Source organism: Corvus hawaiiensis, chromosome 8 (assembly GCF_020740725.1).
Source record: "Corvus hawaiiensis isolate bCorHaw1 chromosome 8, bCorHaw1.pri.cur, whole genome shotgun sequence".
Classification (NCBI taxonomy): Eukaryota; Metazoa; Chordata; class Aves; order Passeriformes; family Corvidae; genus Corvus; species Corvus hawaiiensis.
In genome coordinates, this window is record NC_063220.1 from 30,424,434 (window position 1) to 30,444,209 (window position 19,776).

Here is a 19,776-nt window from a genome sequence, read left to right on the forward strand (position 1 = left end):
TGCAGCACTGCTGACTTTTAACTGGCATTAGCACAGTCAAAATTTGGATCTGGCTCAGAGAGTTTGAAGGGACAAAGTCAATTCAGAAGCAGTCTGGCTATCCCAATGCATGCAACAGCCACTGACTGCAACAGGAACCATGCAATTATGTAGATTTTGAACTTCAAACTAAGTCCCAGAGTTTTCAAAGCTCTCCCTGGCTCTCTGTGGATGCAGCTCCTGCGAAATAAAAGAGACTGTTTTTCTTTAGCTCCGCTTCCTGGTTCTCATGCCCAGCATCACAGCTGCAACCTCTGCACAGCAGACATCACTGGGGAATCGTTAGATCCTTTCAGAATGGATTTCTCTGGGTTGAACAACATCACGACCACATTTATATTAGTTACTGTCAAACATTTTGGGGGGAAGGGAAGGGAATGAGAAGGTGGTTAATAATACACCTATGTCACCAGACAAAGTACCTTCAACAGAGGACTGCAAGTGCATCACTGAACAGCTTGTATGAACAACCAACAGAAACCACCATTCACTTCATGTGCCATTCCTCAACATAACAGACACTGTTGCCAAACACTTCACAGGCAGGATATGCATTTTAAGGTATGCTAAGACAAACCGACTGAAATCACATAGTAAGTGAACATTTATGGATTATGCAGCTTTAAGACATTTAAATAGACAGTATCATTATTTTCCTACAGAGGTTGTAAAGGGTTTGACTGCTTTGTAACAACTTGGTTAAAAGCAGCGCCGCATGATGGGAGAAGTGTGCAGCACTTCTGGGGTACCGTACACCCGCCAGGTGCTGGGTGCAGTAACCAATCCATCACTTGAGCATGAAGTCACAACAGCCATCATGGGGAAAAACAAACTAGCTGGAAGCCCAGTTTGCACATTAAACTCCCAGGGAGAAGAGTTAGTCTTTTTTTTCCCCATGAAAATGATAAAAAGAGTTTAATTAATATATATTTTAGATGCTTTTAGGAACACCCAGTCTATTTTTCTAGTCTCAAGTCCTTTAACAAAAAGTCAGGAACGTAGCTGCTCTCTCCCATTGTGCACAGCAAGAAAATACCAAAAATTCAAATACATTGCTTAAGATATTTACACTCCAGTTCAAAAAGAGCACGAGCTGAAAACTAACACTGTAGTACAATCTTTGCAGGCTAATATTTCAGATACTGTCTCTGTAAATATTTAGAAACTACACAATTTTGTGCATGACATTTAACGAGAATACTCAGTGAGAAGGTATTGAACAGGTTTGGAACACCAAACACTCACCAATATTTTGAAAACCTAATGCAATAAATTTCACAATATGGTTTGAAAACAACAGTCAAAAACATAGGGAAACATCCTTACATGTTTAGACTATACACTGCAGTTCCTTTGGGTAGCATATTTGGCTTCGTAAATTTATTTTAACAAGATGCCTCTTGAACGTTGAAAAGGTTAGTATTTCTCCAATCTTGCTGAATCAATTCATTCACTTGATAACATTTTTTTCCTAAATAATCTTTCATAAATAATAGACTTTATGCAATCACATTTTACAAATGCTCTTCCCAAAACAGTCTCACTCGAGGCCTGTAATACCTTCTCTACCACAAGGTTGAACTTAAAGGACTGCCACTGTGTATTAAAATGTATTTAATGCAGTAGAAACACTTCAAATTTAAAAAATTACAAAAGCACAGAAGTTATGAAAGCAGAATGCTGGCAGTGAATTTTACATGCCTATAAGCACAAGGTAGTAGCAGAGCTGTATTAAATCAAGCCACTATGATTTCCTTTCAGTGACGTAAATCAACTGAAAGTTTCAGGAAACTTAAAAAAAATAATGGGAATAACAAAAAAAAATCGGAAACAAAAGAAAAACTGTAGACATTCTGTATCTTTTCCGTACATATCCTACCCAATAAATTTTGTTCCTTGTGGACCAAGCTGCAGGATTCGGCTAACCATGCTCTCACCCTCATTTAGAGGGGGAGGACTTTTAGGAAGATGCAGTTTACTGAATAACATCCATGCAGCAGGAAGAGAAACGAGAAGGGGAAATTAGGAACAAGCTGTCATTCCCGACAGAACCAGCAGTTTACACCAGGGTGCCACTCACGGTAATGAACAAAATTTATAATTAGGAAAAAAAAGGCCACATCATAGTGGATTGTTTCCCCTATTGTAAGCTTTAAAAATAGTCAGTTCCTAGCACTGGTACTGCTTGTACCACCACTCTGCAGTAGGTGCTCCACCTACTGTCACTTGTCACTCCAAGTGGTTTTGGGCCACAAGACGGTGACAGGCAGCTCCCAGCAACTCCAGAGGGAGCCCTGCACATGCTGGGAACAGAGCTCAATATCTGGGTCCCTGTGGGTGTCCTTAGGACGATTCTTTGTGACAGTGCTGTTGCTCTAAATACTCTACAAGCAAGAGGGTCAAAACTGGCTCTGGGTTTTTAGTGTGTGACTCCTCCTGACTTCCAAGGCAGGTTGCATGAGTAGATGGGGGTGGGACCTGGCCTTCCCATGGCTTTCCTTACCTTCATCTCCTTCCTGCAGTCATCAAAGAGGCAAAACTCTCCTTAAAATGCAAGGATTCTTTCCAGAAGGAATGGCAGGTCGGCATTTTTTAATGTTTTAAGTTAAGTAGCCTTTGTTACATGCTCAGATGAGGTAGAGTCAATGTTTAACTACTTAGATCCACAGGATAGAGGGAATGAAAGGTGCGACATGAGCGTAAACAATTAAACTCACAGAACAACTCACCCTAAAAACTGTGCCCCTGCTGGCCCCATTTCTACAAGCCGACTTGCCAATCCTTCTCCTTCAACCATGGGTGGTGGGCTGGCCAGTTTGTGCCTCTTCACCAGGCGGCAGGTGATGCGGGTGGGCGCCGTGCACTTCCGCGGCGGGATGATTATCCTCATGCCATGGTGCCGACTGCCCCTCATCGAACCCCCGCGTGCATCCACCATAAAACTAACCAGGAAACTGCAGGAGAAAGAAAGCACGTCAATTAAAATGGTCACAAAACAAGCAGATCAGCAAGAAGTCAACAGACACAGACTTTAAAACATTAGAAAAGTCATCCCGATCCCAGCTAAACTAAAAAGAACATGAAGATCCTTTTAACACTTATACTTACATGTTAACTATCAGTTATCAAAAGCAGGAATTGCTAAAGCTCTAGCAACATCATGGTGAAATGACCAGGTTCTACTGAGAAATTTGGATTAAAAGTGTACACAAGCAGGGTATTAGTAGTGGTTTGTTAGAATTTTAAAACATCCCTTTGTTGCTGTTAGCTCTACTGTCCACAAATGAGAGTAATTAGCCTCACATGCATAAAGCAACCAGACAGTGTAGAAAAAGGAGAATCAAAAATGCTTATTATTTTTGGAATCTCAGTCTTTAAAACCTCCTCACTGTCTCATTTGCAAATACTCCTGATGGCTGCCAGAGCAAGTGCCAGCACCATGGGTGACAGTCAGTCCAGGCTACTAAGGGCTTCCACTGATGGGGAAGATAAGTGATGACTACCAAGAACATAACTTCCTTCAGGCTGTTGGCTCCCTGGAGGGGATCATGCCATTACTTCTCTTTGAAGATTAAAATTCATTAGCAAAAAAAGGGGACATTAAAGAAAAATTGCACTTGCTCGTGTCATTCCAGTGCATAATTTTCCATTTTATAACACAGGGGTATGAAATTATATTTGTAAATGATGAGTGGTATATTTTTGAATAAAATCCTTTCTATTAGCAAGGGAATAATTAAAATTAACAATTAAAATTAGAATAGCTTCAGGTAGAAGATGCAATGACAGGCTGGTATCAAGAGGGACACAAGTTACCAGCTCAGTCTTGAAGCCAGTACAGCTTTTGTTTGCTCCTCCTGTATGACAGGCAGACATTGACACAGCTGACACATCTATCATGTGGCTTCACTATTTTCAAGGCTGTTGCCAAAACTTCCAGCTTTTAAGAACTAAACCTTCACATGACTAACAGGTGAATCCATTCAATTTCCTGGTTCCTGACACTAAACTGAACTAAGGGTGTAAGTCAATAATCCAGGGGGATTGTGATGGTTCTTGAAAAAAAGCCCCCAAGTGCTCTGAAGTGTGACTGGGAATTTGTGCAAGACAGCCCCATTTGCTTTGAGACCAGCTGGACACCAAGAGCAGCAGCTGCCAGGCACCGGCCAGGCCTGCAAATAAGCTGCATTCAGAAGTCTGGCCAACGTGGGTGGGAAAAATCTGCACAAAAGCAGGAGGGAAACCAACATTTGGTATTTAGTGGTCTGCAGGAGAGAGGTGAGTAAGGACACAAGCTATAAAATACAGGAAGTAGGATAGAAATGTTGTTCAGCCGAATTCCAGATCAAGAAATTGCTACATTGCCTTTCTTCAAATTAAAATCCATCAGTAAAGATGGGGGGGTAAAACTGCTCTCTGAGATGACCCTAGCCCAGATTTATAATTTCTCATGCCCCAGACACTTTACAATACTGAGGCATGATATTTCACAGTAGTTTTCATACAGAAAAACTGTATCCACATTCCATATTTCTCTCCTAGATAAATGCACTGTACACTCCAACAAATCCAAACGTTGCCACTAGGGTATCCCAGCTCCTCACAAGAGGAATTGTTTCAGCGGGACAGGATCTTGGCTAACCAAACACTTTCTACAAATATTAAACCTGTGTCAAAACCAATATGCTCAATCTTTAAATTATATACTCTATAAGTGATTATAATCTTAGCATTTATGGATGCTTTGCTGGCCTTTTAAAAATGCACATGGTTTCTGTCTGTAGAGGAGATGGGGCCATTTCAGACTGGAAGTGTGCAGGGTGGAGGGATGCCTGGCTGGAGCATCCTCAGGGCTGAAGCTGCAGCTGCTCCAGGGAGGCACAGCTGGTCAGTGCTCCATGGAGGAGCCACCTGGGGAGCTTGGCAAGGCTGGGCTTGACCTGATGGCTCAGCACAAAGCAATGTTTTGGGGAGCTGCCTATTGTGTACACTGTTACTGGCTTGTTAAGCCACCTCAGAATTAATAATGGAAAGGGGGCTTTCATCTAATGCAAAAATGCCAAAACTTACACTCAAATAAGATGGTCTCTTATGTACCCAAACTATTTAAATGATGAGAAGTATGTGTGAGTGAATTGTCAAAAATCTCCAGGCACGTAAATCAACTGTCTTAAATTAGTAATTAAGACAAATACTCAGTAGAAGTTAAAACTAAAAACCTACAAAAATCAGTCCCTGAGTTACCAGGGATGTTTGGGCTGTAGATTTGAAAGTCAGTCCAGCCTTGGCAACCCAGAGCTTAGCATTGCTACTGCACACTGCTCACAGCAAGGGTAAATAGCCCCTGACATGAGCCTGTGCCCCAGAGCAGGAGCCAGCCCCTTCCAGCTTTGGTGTCTGCAGCCTCCAGCACGGACAAAACCTGCAGCAGATCAGCCTTTGTGCACACTGCTCCCAGAGAAAGGCAATCAGTGTCAGCAGCACATTAATGAATTATTTCCTTGTTTAACTTTCTGATTAGTAACTTACCGTTTAAAACAGTAACAACAACTCCAACAACATTTCATGCACTTTCTATCCAAAAACATTAGTAGCTGATGCTTACCTAAATTAATGTTGCACTAATAATGGAAACTACAGTATGACCTCTAAAACACAACGCTAAAAGCTAATGAGCAGTTCTACTTGAATACATGGAAGGGATGAGGATGTGGCTGGATGCACTACAAACATCTACACACACTCTGTGGGAAAAGAAGTTCAAAAAAAGAAAATAAAATGAGGATTCACAGAAAGCACAGAGTTATCACCTTGAATCATACTGGGGGAGTGGAGAGGAATAGCTGCAAAATAATTTAGAAAGCAAATGGGAAAATTAATGTAAGATAATTAGAGGCAAGCAACAGAAAAATATCAATAATAAGTGCAAAGAAAAAGTAACAATCAGAAAAATAACAAAAGCAACATGTTTGAAGGCCAGCTTTAGAAATTATCTGGTTTTTGCTTCACGTCATGACATATGCCATATAAAATATGCTGCACAAGGAAAAAAATTTGAAAGGGAGTGTTCATTTAATTAGTCAGCACAACTCCATAATTCCTCTGGAAAATGTAGAAGCCCATGGAGAAAAGCATTTGCAGTTTACCTAGTCAGCAGAGAATTTATTGCAACACAAGTTCTTCATTGAATTCCCAAAACATGCTCCTCTGTGCCATGGAAAACCAGTCTTGCACTTTTCTAAAGCAGTTTATTTTCCAAAGCATAATGTATAAACATATGTATGGCAGGATGCTTGAAAGGAGTACCAGTCCATGCCACTCATTGCACTGCTGTCAAAAATGAGTTGTGGTGGGAGTAAACTAGAGTAAATACAATTTAAAATATAGTCAACAACAAGAAATCTGATTTATTCCACCTTACAAGACTGGATCCAGTATTTCTGCGTTTCTCAATATTGGAAGGCAGTGTGGCACACTCATTTCTGTCTTTCAGCTAAGGAAATGAAGGAGTTAAAAAAGGCAACACAAAGAGAGCACACCCACATTTTACTCTAGGAAAGCTGCAGGAGTAAGCTCACATCTGACAGCTGAAGGTCATTTTGGTGAGGGTCTCTACCCTTCCAGAGGCCTCAAGATTCATGATGCATTTCAATGTACTGCTTACAATGGACCCTGTTCAAAATATATGCTGGCAAAACAGCTTATGTGAACTCAAGAAGAAAAACATAAAACATTATCTTGGCTTAAAAAAAGGGAAAACCAGAAGAGTTGAAATCACTGCCAACAATTTATTCTTTCTTCTCCTTTCATTGATACATTGCTGGATCTCCACATCCTGCTCCCAGAATTCCCCTTCTGCCTGGGTTAAGAAATGAGAACAAGTATTGATGCTCTCTTCTGACAGTGGGAAATGGGGAAAAGAGTGACCTGAGGCAGCAGTGGAGCTCCTGGCACAGCACACTGGGGAGCCCTGTGAGGGTGGAAATGGCAAAGAGCAGCAGAGTCAGAGCCTGGCCACAGGGCCACCACACCATGAGGACTGACAGCCCCTGCCCCCAGCCACAGAGAGAACTGGGGACAAAGACAGGGATGAAGCACTCCAAACAAGCAGAAAAGGATTTGCTTTTCAGGAAAAGACTGGCAGAAGAGATGTGAAAGGTCATGATCCTCTATATCAGAGGTACTGGAAGATTAGAGCAGAACATCTGTTGATTGCCTCTAGGTGAATATAACTGAGAAAATCAAACAGGATCATATTATAATACGGGGCCACAACTGAAAAGTAAATAAACAATGAGTAAGGTTTGGGGTTTTTTTCCTAACACATGAACTGAGTCCTCAGAGCATCATTTCTGATGCACTTTCTATGTCAAACAAGAAATGTAATGGGTCAGAAAAGCCCTACATGTTTGGAGAGTATTTTGATTTATGCCCATTTGGAGAGCTACACCTGTTTGGAGCATATCTGTCTTCTCCCTGCCATGCAGCCCCACAGTTTGCTCCCCTCTGGGCAAACCTTAGACCACCTCTGCATTAGAGAGGGCTCATGTACCAAGGGAGCAGATCTTGTGTGAAAGCTCCCATGTCCACAGAATATATGTTTAGAGGGCTGGAACCACTGGTGAGCATGCTGAAGACCTAAGGGCAGGCAAGTGCTGTCCCAGAGGACTGGCAGGATGAAAACATCAGGCCTATCTTCTATCAGGATGAAAAGAAACCAGAAAATTTCAGACCAGTCACTCTAACCCAGACTACCAGGAAATATTCAGGAATAAATTATTTAATCACCATTCTACAAGCACCTAAAGGATCAAGGTAGTTAATCAAGATACTTCACCTTGCCTACCACCAGTCCTCAAAATAAAAACAAACCAAAAATATAAGTGGCAAGAGCAATTCATGTCAAATGAATTTTAATTCCTTCTTTGATGTGTGGCAGTACTGCCTTGGTATCTCAGCAAGCAATGGAGGTACAGTACAGATAAGGTAAGTGCAGGATCACCTGAGAAGCTACCTCAAAAGAGATACCATCAGAGCTTTCCTGAAAGGGAAGCTTAAAAGGGAAAGGGAACTTGTCCTGGCAGAGATACTAGGCCGATGTCTTCATGATTTCAACACAGAAAAAAAGGTCTGAAAAGTCTTTGGAAAACAGGATCAGAATTAAAAGCTCTCTTGCTAAAAAATGGAAAAAGGGGCAGGAACCAACAAACTGAAATACCATAGAGACAAATGCAAACTGAGGGGAGACACCAAACACTTAAGCACAACTCCAGTGTAAAAAATAACCAAACTTCAGGATTTCAGAAGAGAGCCAAGAAATTGTAGCAGATCACAAACATCCACCAACAGAAACTGAAACTACCAAGAGGATAACTCTCGTTATGGGACTGTGTCAGACCAAAGAGGTGGCAATCCTGGCTTATAAACAGCTCTCATTGAAGAGGGGAGAGCTGGGCCAGAGCAGCAGGAATGTGCTGAAATGCAGAAAGCACCACCTAGGAGGGTCCGGGGCATTTTAGTCTAAAAGACAGGATTATGTGCCTTCTGACATAGAAAACAGCTGTTAAGAGACCAGGAAGACATTACTCCCCATGACCACTGTGGATATGACAAGAAACAGGCTTAGTCTACAGCAACGAAATGTCAAGCTGACTATCAGGGGAAGAAATACTGTAACAAAAGATAGTGGACTCCTGAAGCTGGGGGCCTATGGAATCTCTTCTTTTTAATGATTATTAGGACATTAAATGTATTTCAGGAATTCCTTGACAACATTTTATGCTACAGTAAAGCAAGGGGATGGGCTACCAGCTCTCTGAGGTCCTGTGCCAATGCACCACTCCATGACAACCAATAGTCTTTACATACTGCAGTTCTTGACATTTTAATGCCAGCACTGACCATGTGCAGTGTTTTATCAGCTTGGGACCTAGAAATCCACTGTTATATAGATCTGTTCAGCAGGTGCTTATGTGTATTGTGGGACTGTAGCTTTAGATTTGTAGGGCTTGCTGTATTGGAAAAGAAATATTTTGTTTGGTATGTGCCGCGCTCATTTTTATGATAAGAAGGCAATTAGTCACAAAATGGGGAAGTAAATTAAAACGGATATGAGATTTTATGTCCTGATCTCGAAAACTAAGCAACAAATATTTACACTAGACAATCTAATAATATGCAAAGATTACTTACGCATTAATTTGCAAATTTTTACAATATGCATTCAGACATCACTACTACTGCATTTAAATCAAGTCTATGTGGCACTGTCAAGAAGCACCTAAATTACAGAGATGACTCATAAGTAAACAAATAGCACCACTAAAATCAAACTACAGATATTGGAGACTAGGCAGGAGCTTGAAGGTATAAATAAAATAAGAGATCAAATTAAAACCCCCCATTTTTTCCTCTACGAAAGAACAGAAAGCATAACATTCTATCTCTGATTTCATATTCCAAATAATTTAATACAATGCAAACGAAATCATCTCATGACACTTAAAGCAAAGCATAAGCAACAGAAAAAGCAAAACAGGGCTCTTAAAGAGAAGCCTGTGGGATTACAGTGTTTTGGCATTCAGAAAATTAAGAGCAGAAGCAAGTTTTCGGTTTGATATGCAAGAATTTAGACTGACTCCTGTTATTAAGCACCCTCCTTGAAGTCAGTGTGAATTTTGCCACTGGCTTCAAGTGGAGCAGGAACAGACATGTTATCAGCCATTACAGCAGGCTGTATTCTGCAGCTAACAATACAGTTCCACATCTAAAGATAAAGGAAAACTGTTAAGTGACCTACCCAGAATGGATGGGACTCGAAACAAGGTTAACATTGTCCAAGGTGTCTGCAGCCCAGCTGTAGTGCCTGAGAGAATCAGAATCAAACTCCCTTTGAAACGTCAGGTGCTTCAAAACAAAACAGATAGATTGAAATTTAAAATTAACATTAGAAACACTTGTCTTAAATATAAGCTTGTTAATATAATTATATTAAATTTAGACCTGGTCCTTTCCATTTAACAGTGCTGATATCTTCAGAGTTAAATTACTGAAAATCCTGTAACAGAAGCATGAAATACACACACAAACTCTTGTTTCTTCAAACATTCCTTTTGCCCACTTCTGGCACTTCCTTCCGTTTCAAGTATGTCTGTCCCCAGTCTTTACTTACTTTTATGTGCCAGGTTAAAAAGACTGGAAAAGAAAATTACCATTTGTAGTGCAGTCATACACCATATAGCCAGGCAGTGTAACACTCCCCCTCAGACGATGCCATTGGATAGATCCTTATTCAAGCAGAACCTGTGAATAACTTCCCTGGGAGTTTCACGGAGGCTGTGAAGGCAGGAGGGGGTTGGTTTGTCTTTATACACAACCAACATGGGCACTGTTTTGTGGAGTGCCACTGTCCCTACTCATCTGGACAGAAATAGCTTTAACCCTGTGAGGCTATAATTAACTCCCCTCGGACAGGCACTGAGGTGTGATTTGTTTCTCCTGCTGCCCACGCACATGGACATTCATGCATCCTGTGCCCCACAACCTCCCTGGCGCTATAAATCCTCTTACTGGGCAGCAAAGCCATTCCTGCAAAACACTCTTTTTCCTTTGTTTCTCCTGTCTTAGGAAATTAAACCAACTAAACTTCAAATATTGTTTTCCCCTATTTCCAGGGTGGATGTGAAACCTTCTCCACAATTTAAGAAGCACCATCGTAAGTTACATCAACAAAACTAAGTCAAGAAGCAACACACACACACAATCTTCACCCAAGATGGTGTTAAAGATGTCAGTGTTTCCTGTAAGTAGGTTGTTTGCTGCTTAGAGGCAAATGCAGCTAGAGAGAGCAGCCTGTTTGGACTAAAACCTCATGGGCTGTTTTCAAATCAAATTCAGTGGGTTCAAGTCAGAGCAGAGCCAAGCACACGCTTCTACATGGGGAAATCTTATTAATTCCACTGGGGTTTTCTTCCATGCTGACACAGACTAGTAGTGCAGATTAATTATTTTGAATAGAAGTATCAGCATTAGAAGTAGATCTGGCAAATTCAGTCATAAACACACAAAAATACTTCTCTTGAGTAGCCTCCACAAGATAAGCAGGCAGATAGTTGCTGTGTTGCTGGCCAGAATGTGCAACACTCCCATCACTCTGGGGTTTCCAAAAAACTGCACTCCTTAGGCATTTCTTTTATTAGAAATGAGGATTCCAGGTTGCCTTCCAAAAACTACTGACACTGTAATTTACTGCCCATCGACAGAAATCCCTGCAGAGTGCAGCTTTGCTCTGCCACCCGTCCAACCTCCTGGCTCGATGCCTCCTCCTTTCCCTACCTCAACACTTCTACTAAGGACCTTTTGTTAAACTCTGTGCTGTAACAGATGTGCTTGAGGCCTGATGGTTCAAGCACAGACAACAACAATGAAGGGCAAACTTGATTGCGTTAAACAGCAAAATACACCATCAGACATAAAAGAGAAAATGAATGCTGTTAAAAGAATGACAATTAAGCCACTGAAGTGGACTTAAGTAGCACCATTTGAAAAATGTATTGCAATTGAGTTTAATGAAGACAGTTTTGTTACTCTTTCCAGTAAGATACTAGGGATTCTCCAACATTTGCTGGAGAGCCTGTGGTTTAGGCAGGAAAGCCATCACTGTGGATTTCTGCAATTCCAAGTGATTTATAAGAGCTCATACTGAGCACGTTATTACTTTTGATACCAAACAGTGTAAGATTCAGGCAGGTTGTTTTGGGCACTGTAAAAATTTAGATAAACAAAAATAAATCTATTACTTTGCTCAGTGGTAAACTTTATCATCAAAAATAGGCCAAAGCAAAGGAACTTAAGAAAGGGGCCAAAAGGAACAACACACTTTGGTGTTTGTCCTTGAAAGGCCGGCTAAGCCGTAACAGCGTCACTGCACCGAGGCCCAGGCATGCACCAGGACACACATCAACAAAGAAATGTGGGGTCAGGTTTCCTGTAACAGAGGAAAAATGCTTATGCTCCCTTAGCAGTGGGATATAGAAAACTAAACATAGGACCATATAAATTCCAAGGAAATACCATCACTCCAAAATAACCTGTGCTAGACAGAGGTGCCACTGCGCTCACAGATGTGCTGTAGGTTTGCCTACACATGTAGGTGGGGTTCCTCAGTCCAGTTCCTTGTCCTGAGACATGGTCTGTACACCAGGTGACTGTTTTGTTTTAGAGCATTCCTCTCTGACCAAGTGCACTCAAACAGATCTTTTGGACATATTTAGAGCTAGCAAAAGCCCAAAGCCCGCAGCCAATGATTTTGGCGCAGAAGCAGAGTAGGAAAAGCTGATAGCTGGACACACTCCTCTTACACACAGTACACATCTGTGGATCTCATTTTTCCAGGCTGTTGAGGTGCTGGATTTTCCATGCAGGCAAAAAAAAAAAAAAAAAAAATCTTCCTATGTAAGTTGCAATATAAGCAGTCCAGAAGATAGTACACTGTCAGTAACATCAAATCACAGGATCCATTCTGTGTTTGGTCAGGTCCCAGTGTTCCCTCCCTGGACTGAGGGAGATTAAAAATGCATTGCTAAAGGGTGTGGCAGGCTGAGATGCAAATGAGTGTATAAAAATACTGACGGTTCTGCTGGCAAGGATCCTGCTAGTTGCGTAACTGAATATCCAGGCTGTGTAATATCAGAGTTCAGCAAACAGAAGAATTTATGCTTCCTCCCAGATGAATTTATCCAGACTGAAGTGATTCAGCAAGCTGCTATTTAATGGACAGCCCAAGTCATCCTCCCTTTGGCTGATTAAATTCAGAGGTTGATGTAAGTTATTCCATGGAGAAGTCATTTGGACTTAGTCCGAGTTGCTGCATCCAAGGTAACACGCCAGGACACAGAAATTTTAACTTTGCTCCAGCCAGGTTATGAGGTACAGTGTGGCCTGGATTCAGAATTCCCTGTGAACAGGGTCAGCAATAAACCACCAAAGGCAAACAATAGAGAATATTGGGACTTCTAAGGAATTATTAGAAACTCTAACATTCCATGTGTTATGCTGGCAGTGAGGTTCAGTAAAGAATGGTTTCAAATCATCCTCATTTGACTACTTCCAGACTCCCAAGTTTACCAGGGATCCTGGGGAGAGGTGGCCACGGGATCTTCTATCTTAACCTGACCAAGAGGTTGGCAAATGCTCCTTACTCTTCTATATACTGATGTTTGTGATAAAATTAATTCCCAATAACTGACTTTGCTGTTGCCATGAACTCCAGACAGGTCTGCACTGTACAAAAGGAGAGGAAATGGCATATACAGACAGGCAATGGAACGCTCTGTTTCAAAGTACTGTGATTCCCAAAATAGCCTTAACTCCTCTCAGTTCCCAGATGGACTTTTAGAATACTGGTTTCAACCCACAGTGATCTTTGTTCCTGTGAATTCTATCGGTGGAACACAAGTTACTGCTTTTTTCCCCTGCTTTCTACTGCCACAGCAGAGATTATCTAGGAGCCCATTAACGTACAGAGGAACGAGAAAGAGGGGCAGGGATATTCCCCATCTCCCAAATGCACTTCTCCTGCTTCAGCCAAAAGCTAGGGCTGGGCAGAAAACCACAGCAATTCCAAGGATGGATATATTTTTCTCAGGACATGGAGGTTTGCAGAAGCCATGGCAGAGAGTTTTAGCTGGTCTCCACTTCTCATGAAGATAGTTTGTTACTTTCACATTTGTTTTGCACAGAATCACAGCTTTACTAACCTCTCAAGACAGGACTGACATTTTTTCCCACTACCACATTCTTTGAGATTTGTTAAGCATAGAGCTGGTTTTAAGTCTTGTTATGTGACAAGATGCACCCTAGCTGCTAAATCCGTGCCATCTACTTTAATGGGAATCACAAAAGTAGCCAGAATCATACAACAATGCAATATATTCTCACATTAAGGAGTCCTCCTCTCCTCTGAAGTTTCCATCATATCAAAAACTCTTAAGGAAGTGTTAGTATTAGGAGGCATCAAAGCAGCTTTAGGTTCTCAGCCCTGACACAGAATTTCTTGTGCCCAGTGCCAGTAGCTGCACATTTTGTTTTATGACTTCAAACCAAACAAAACCACAAAATCACTGCTATTCAAGCTTTGGAAACTCCCCCTTAGATGGCTGCTGCAAATTATGGTTATTGGACATTTACAGCATTTAGCTTAAAAGTAACAATCTAATAATAAACATTCTGTTGCTAAAGGCAGAATCCAATTTCTGCCATTCTCATAATGCTACCAGAACTGTGTGTAAAAGCTGTAGTAAAAAAAAGCTTATACCACACCAGGCTTTACAGACTAATACAATCAAGGTTTAAAATGTACAAGTCCTGCTCTGTGGACCCTTTTCCCCATGAAAATATCCTCTGAGATCAATAACCCCCAGTGCAGGAAAGGTCTGTGAAAACAGCAGCAGAAAACCTCTGTTTCATTCCAATCCACCTTATGCTCTTCCAGGATATAAACAACAGTTCCACTCCACAGCCCTTTCCAAGTGAGGGTTTTTATGTGAATTTTTATTCAGTTTCCTAGCAGATCTTTGACTTCTGTGTATCAAGAAACTCTTGAGCAATTCAGTTAGATTTGGAAATCTGAAGCAAGTCTACCAAGGAAAATATGAGGAACTCAGAAACAAAGCATACAGTACTCCATTATCCCCAGCTTTTGGAAAGACTTTCCCACGCTATAATCAGGTCAAAAGATGCTGCTTTTGTTGTATTAGTCATTGCACAAGTGTTTGGAAGATACATAAACTGAAGAGTCTATAATAGCTTAATCTTTACAAGGCCAAATTCTTCCCAAGAGTGGAAAAACAAGGACAGCAGTTGGAGTCCCCTCCATGTGGACAGAACAGGCCAAAGTAATTCCCAGTCCATGCAGTCCAAAGGTTGCTTAGTGTAAAACTCGTTGCTCCCAGCTTATCAAAGCACTCTAAAGATACACGAGGCCTGCAGGAGCACCCATTGACCTCAGCCAATAACCAACCCCACACTCAGAAATGTTATTGGTCCTTTAAAGGCTCTTTTGGTTTGGGACCCCACCACCTGTCCCTTGCAGGATCAAACCCACAAAGTGGTAACCCCACCATCTCTTGCTCACAGCTCCGTTCTTGCCCCTTTTCACCAGCTAAGAGAGCAGCCATAGTCTCTGGCAGCACAGCTGAGGGAGGGCTCCACACTGCAATCCCCTGCAAAAACGAAGCACAGCTACCTGGTGGCAGAGCCCCAGCACATACCTGATCCTTTGCTGGGACCAGCAGCTCTTCGATCATCATGCTGTCTCGGGCATAGGAACTCCTGTTCAGCGTGTAGGACCTATCCGAACTGAAGGAGCGGAGGCTGTTGTATTTACCATTTATCATAGAAAGTGCAGGTGACAATGAGATGAACAGAAAATAAAAATAATAAAATTAATACATGCAACTTCCAGGGATAGCATAAGATGGCAAAATATACATAATCTGTGAAATAAATACAAGGAGGAAAATGGAATAAAAAGTATTTGGCTATAGTTAAATATTCCCTTCCCTACAATATGCATAAGCAAAATCTCAACAAATGCTTACTGCTTTGGCAGCGATGTTGTGGTTTTAGAATAAATCCAGAAAAGTGTATTCAAGTATTTAGATGAACTTTGATAAACATCTCCATGCCCTAATCCTGAAGGCGACCCACGAGGGCAGGTCCCAGAGGAGCTGTGGGTAGGTCACAGTGCCTGCCCACACAGCTCAGGTTGCTGAAGCAGGTTTAACTAAGAGCAAGTTCTATGTCATGTCATTCTCTTTGTGGGTGAACCACTTCTGACATTGTTATAAACACCATAGTTATCCCTATAGTTAGAAAGGAAAGGATAGTAAGTTTGAAACGAAAGGAGAAATAAATTTTTATTGACAACTAAGTAGAGATGCTGATGTTCTGGGAATTATTTTGTGCACGTTAAACTATTTAGAAATAACTATGATCACTCTTAACGTGTTGCAATTAAACCAACGTAGGAGTGTTTTACATTTAACCCTGGAAGGTACATTATGGTATGTGCTAAAAACATGCTGCAGGCCTAGACATGCTTGCTACGTGACAAAAAATAAAGTAGTAAAAAAGGTGAATTAATACAAAGCAACATCCACCAACATATTACACTTTTGAACTAGCAACACTTTTCACACTCAAAACTCTACAACGTGTTTCATGCATTTAGTAGTTGCTAATTGAATTTCTCTAATCCCTTAGCACACGTTCCTTCTTGTGCTGGAAGCAGAACTGGGATTTTAATTACACACTGTAGGCATATGTTAAGCAGACTTTTACATGATAAAGGGCATAAAGAATTTAAGTTATATTTGTTATAACAGAGGGATATTCTCTAGGGCTGAACCCACCCCCTGCTCCCCAAAATAAAAGCATGTCACTTTCCAATGCTGAATAAAATGAAGATGAGCAATGGCAGCAGCAGAAAGATGAGAGAGATGTAACACGATGCCATGCCTTCTTACCTGACTTTTGGACTAAAGCAATTTACAGTGGAAAAGAAACAGGAGAAATAGAAAGCAAAGAATCAGACAGGAAAAGCAAGATGTTATGGCTGGATGGCTTATACATTTAATGTGTCCATTTCTTAATGTTACACTCAGAATCAGCAGTAAGATACATCCACAGAATACTTTTTTTGCTAAATAAAATACTTCACAGAAAAAAACACTGTATTTGTCTCCTCTGAGCATAACATGGGCAATGCAAAAAATGAGCTACGCAGCAACAAATAGTAATGGCACTGCTAAAACCAGAAGCATGGGAATATTAGACTTCTCTCAAAGAAAAGATAACATGGGGTTGAGCCCTCAGATCTCCCTAACAGATTGTGATTGAGGAATTCTGCTCTCCCACCTGCACAGGGAGCACTCTGGGCAAGAAGGGAGCTGCAAGGAGTGGAAGGTGTCAGGTAAATCAGTGCTGGGCTCTGCACACAGAGCACGCTCCCTCGGCACCATCTCTGCCCTGCTCCAGCACTGACCACAGCGACGGCGCTGTGTGATCACCCCGCTCACACCAGATTTGAAAGCAGCATGTCAGCTCTGTTAATTCAGTTTATAATGACATGAGGTTCTCCCTTCAGATCTAATTTGCTGACTTTCTGGCTAATGGACTATTTAAAAGCATTTTGGCATTTCTTATGAATGTATTATCTCATAAATACTTATTAATTTCCCTAAAAATTGTAAATCAAGCACAACAGGGCTGGGGACTACTAAAGAGCAAATTTCCACTGCATGCTTGCATTTCTAATGCAGCCATAACAAACAAGACTGAAGGGTAGACATCTAGGCTTTACCTTATGGGAGTTGCCATTTGCTGTTAGACAATGAACTCACTTTTTAAAACAGATCTTTAAACTACAGCATAGGAAAAAGCCCTCAGGGCTCCAGCTTATGAGGTTTAATTATTAGCTTCGTACAATTCAACTGTCAGTAACTACACTGCAAATCCACAACTATGGAAGTAATCTCTGCTCACACAGATTTAACTGTTTTGAGCAACACACACTGCAAGCTTTAGCAACATTCAAAAATGAAATCTAAAATGTTGATCTAGAAGTACCTGCGTTGAAATTAACATTAGTCAGACAACATAATAATTTTACAACGTTTTATCAGGTTCACAGAAACTTTGGACTGTTTTTTGTAGCATGTAATCTGTTCCCTGTCAAATTAAATCCTGCAACAAATTTAGGGACAACCTGACTTTTTTTTTTTCTTTCTTCCTTGGGGCGGGGAGGAGCATTTTTTTTTAATGTTGTCTTTCTCAGTTGGATTACTCACTATCACCTTTAAAGAAATAAAAGCACCAAATAGCAAAATGATTGTAATTCAGTTTTTCTGGCATTTACATTCTTCAGCAAAACATACCCATTAAGGAACCCTCTACTGTGAGTATCAGTCTGACCAGCAGTAGTCAAAAGAAACCTGGCTTTGCTGGCTGCCTAGATCAGTTTCTAGACCAGCTGCAGACCGCTAGCAAAGAGGCACCTTGGAGATGTTCAGAGCATGAACAGAGACCAGAAAAAGTGAATAGTTAAGTTTTCTGTATCATTGCCATAAGAAGCCAACATGAATAAGAATATGAAATAAAACTGCAATGAACATATGCTTCAAAGGAAGTACATCCCCCCTACTTCACTTCAGAACAGACTCCAGTGCTGTGTGGAAGAGTGCGCTTGGTTTGTAAAACCTTGTACCCGTGGTGACACACGAACACGAGAAACAGCAAATACAATACCTGGCCGAGCGGGCTCCCAGGCTGAAGCCCATGTATCCTTCAGCAGGCAGAGAATCATCTCCCAGCTCTTTCAGGTCCTGGGGTCCGAGGTATTTGTCTGTATCGCCTGTCATTGCATCCTCACCTGCCAGTACAAAAGCCAGGCTGGAATCAGAGCTACACGTATGGCAGATGTTTGTGTGCTTAGTAAGTCATAACGCCCTGCCCTGCTCGCCAAAAAGGAATCAATCCAGTCACCCCCACTTTCCCTAAGGCTCTTTCTACGTTCTATGTTAATTATCCACCCTCTGAATGTGCCTGAGAAAGTAACTTTATTGGGGGGCAAACGAAAGAAGCAAAACTCCACCTTGACGTAAACCCAATAAAGTTATACAAGGGATGACTTTTGCCCAATCCTTTCAGCAAGCTAAAGAGTTCTTCTGTACTTTGCATCATTGCACTCACTTTTGCTTTCCCTATGGAAAAAAGCCCGAGCTGACAAAGTTGAATCATTCCGTGCGAGGAAAAAAAAAACAACCAACCAAAACAACAAACCAATCAACACAACCAAACCAACCCCTGGCTGTGAGAGAGAGCCTGTTTGCCCACCAGTCCTGAGAAGTGCAACGAGCTTGAATGGAGGCTGAGGGAAGGAAGAGGCCCGCCTTCCACCTTGGGTATTTCTCACTACCTTTTGGAAGTCTGAATGTAAGACGGGATGTTTTGTTTTGGTTTTTTTTTTAAAGAACTGCTCCGCACTCCAGGTTGATTTCCGAAGGTAAGTGCTTCCCGAAGCCTGTTCTCCCTCCCCGCGGCAGCCGGGACCGAGGGCGGTGCAGCCCCATCCCCGCGGCGCGGACAAAGCCGGGCCCGCCGATCCCCGGAGCGGGGCGGGACCCCGGGCACCGCCGGGACACGTGGACCGGCCATCCGCACACAAGGACAGCCGTAGCTATTTATCAAAAAAACCCCAAGAGGAAGGAAAGTTAGATGCTGGGAGAGGCGGGCAGGCGCCACAAAGGGTTAACGGAGCAGCTGCCCGGCGGGGAGCATTTGCATGCCATTACATCATGCAAACCTACATTCCTGCATTGACAGAGCAAGTCCAAAATATGCCTTTTGCGGCTTTTGGATTCCCACCCCCCCCCCCCCCCCCCCGCCCCGTTCCCGCACCCGCGCAGAGCAGAGAGCGCTCCCTGTAAACTCATGGCTTGCCGACATTCACTCTCCTCCTTTGTTGTGAACGCGTTTTAGGTGTGTTAAGTTTAAACTGCACAACAGAGAAGTTTAACAACAGCGCGTTCCCGAAGGTAAGTGACTCCCAAGCCCAGCCTCACGCTTCCCGCTTTCATTCAAGGAGTTTAGACTAGTTTCCATTCACTAAACTCAGGAAACCACAGGCGAACTCTGGTTTTAAACCAACAATCAAGTCTAAAAATACCCGTTCAGCTA

The 19,776-nt window shown here is 41.9% G+C and overlaps 1 protein-coding gene across 33 annotated transcripts in view; it reads right to left on the reverse strand.

Annotated features, from left to right (window-relative positions):
• Positions 1 to 19,776, reverse strand: part of ANK3 (ankyrin 3) — a 347,313-nt gene that overhangs the window by 53,117 nt on the left and 274,420 nt on the right. For 11 of the 33 annotated variants that reach the window (XM_048311287.1, XM_048311288.1, XM_048311283.1 and 8 more), the window contains 7 exons: positions 18,346 to 18,469; positions 16,566 to 16,577; positions 15,309 to 15,411; positions 9,839 to 9,945; positions 5,850 to 5,882; positions 2,769 to 2,993; positions 1,919 to 2,017 (listed from right to left, as the gene is read on the reverse strand). In XM_048311287.1, the coding sequence (XP_048167244.1) occupies positions 1,919 to 2,017; positions 2,769 to 2,993; positions 5,850 to 5,882; positions 9,839 to 9,945; positions 15,309 to 15,411; positions 16,566 to 16,577; positions 18,346 to 18,469 (703 nt within the window). The remainder of the gene's footprint in view (positions 1 to 1,918; positions 2,018 to 2,768; positions 2,994 to 5,849; positions 5,883 to 9,838; positions 9,946 to 15,308; positions 15,412 to 16,565; positions 16,578 to 18,345; positions 18,470 to 19,776) is intronic. The other 22 variants (XM_048311279.1, XM_048311280.1, XM_048311294.1 and 19 more) reach the window with 8 other exon arrangements.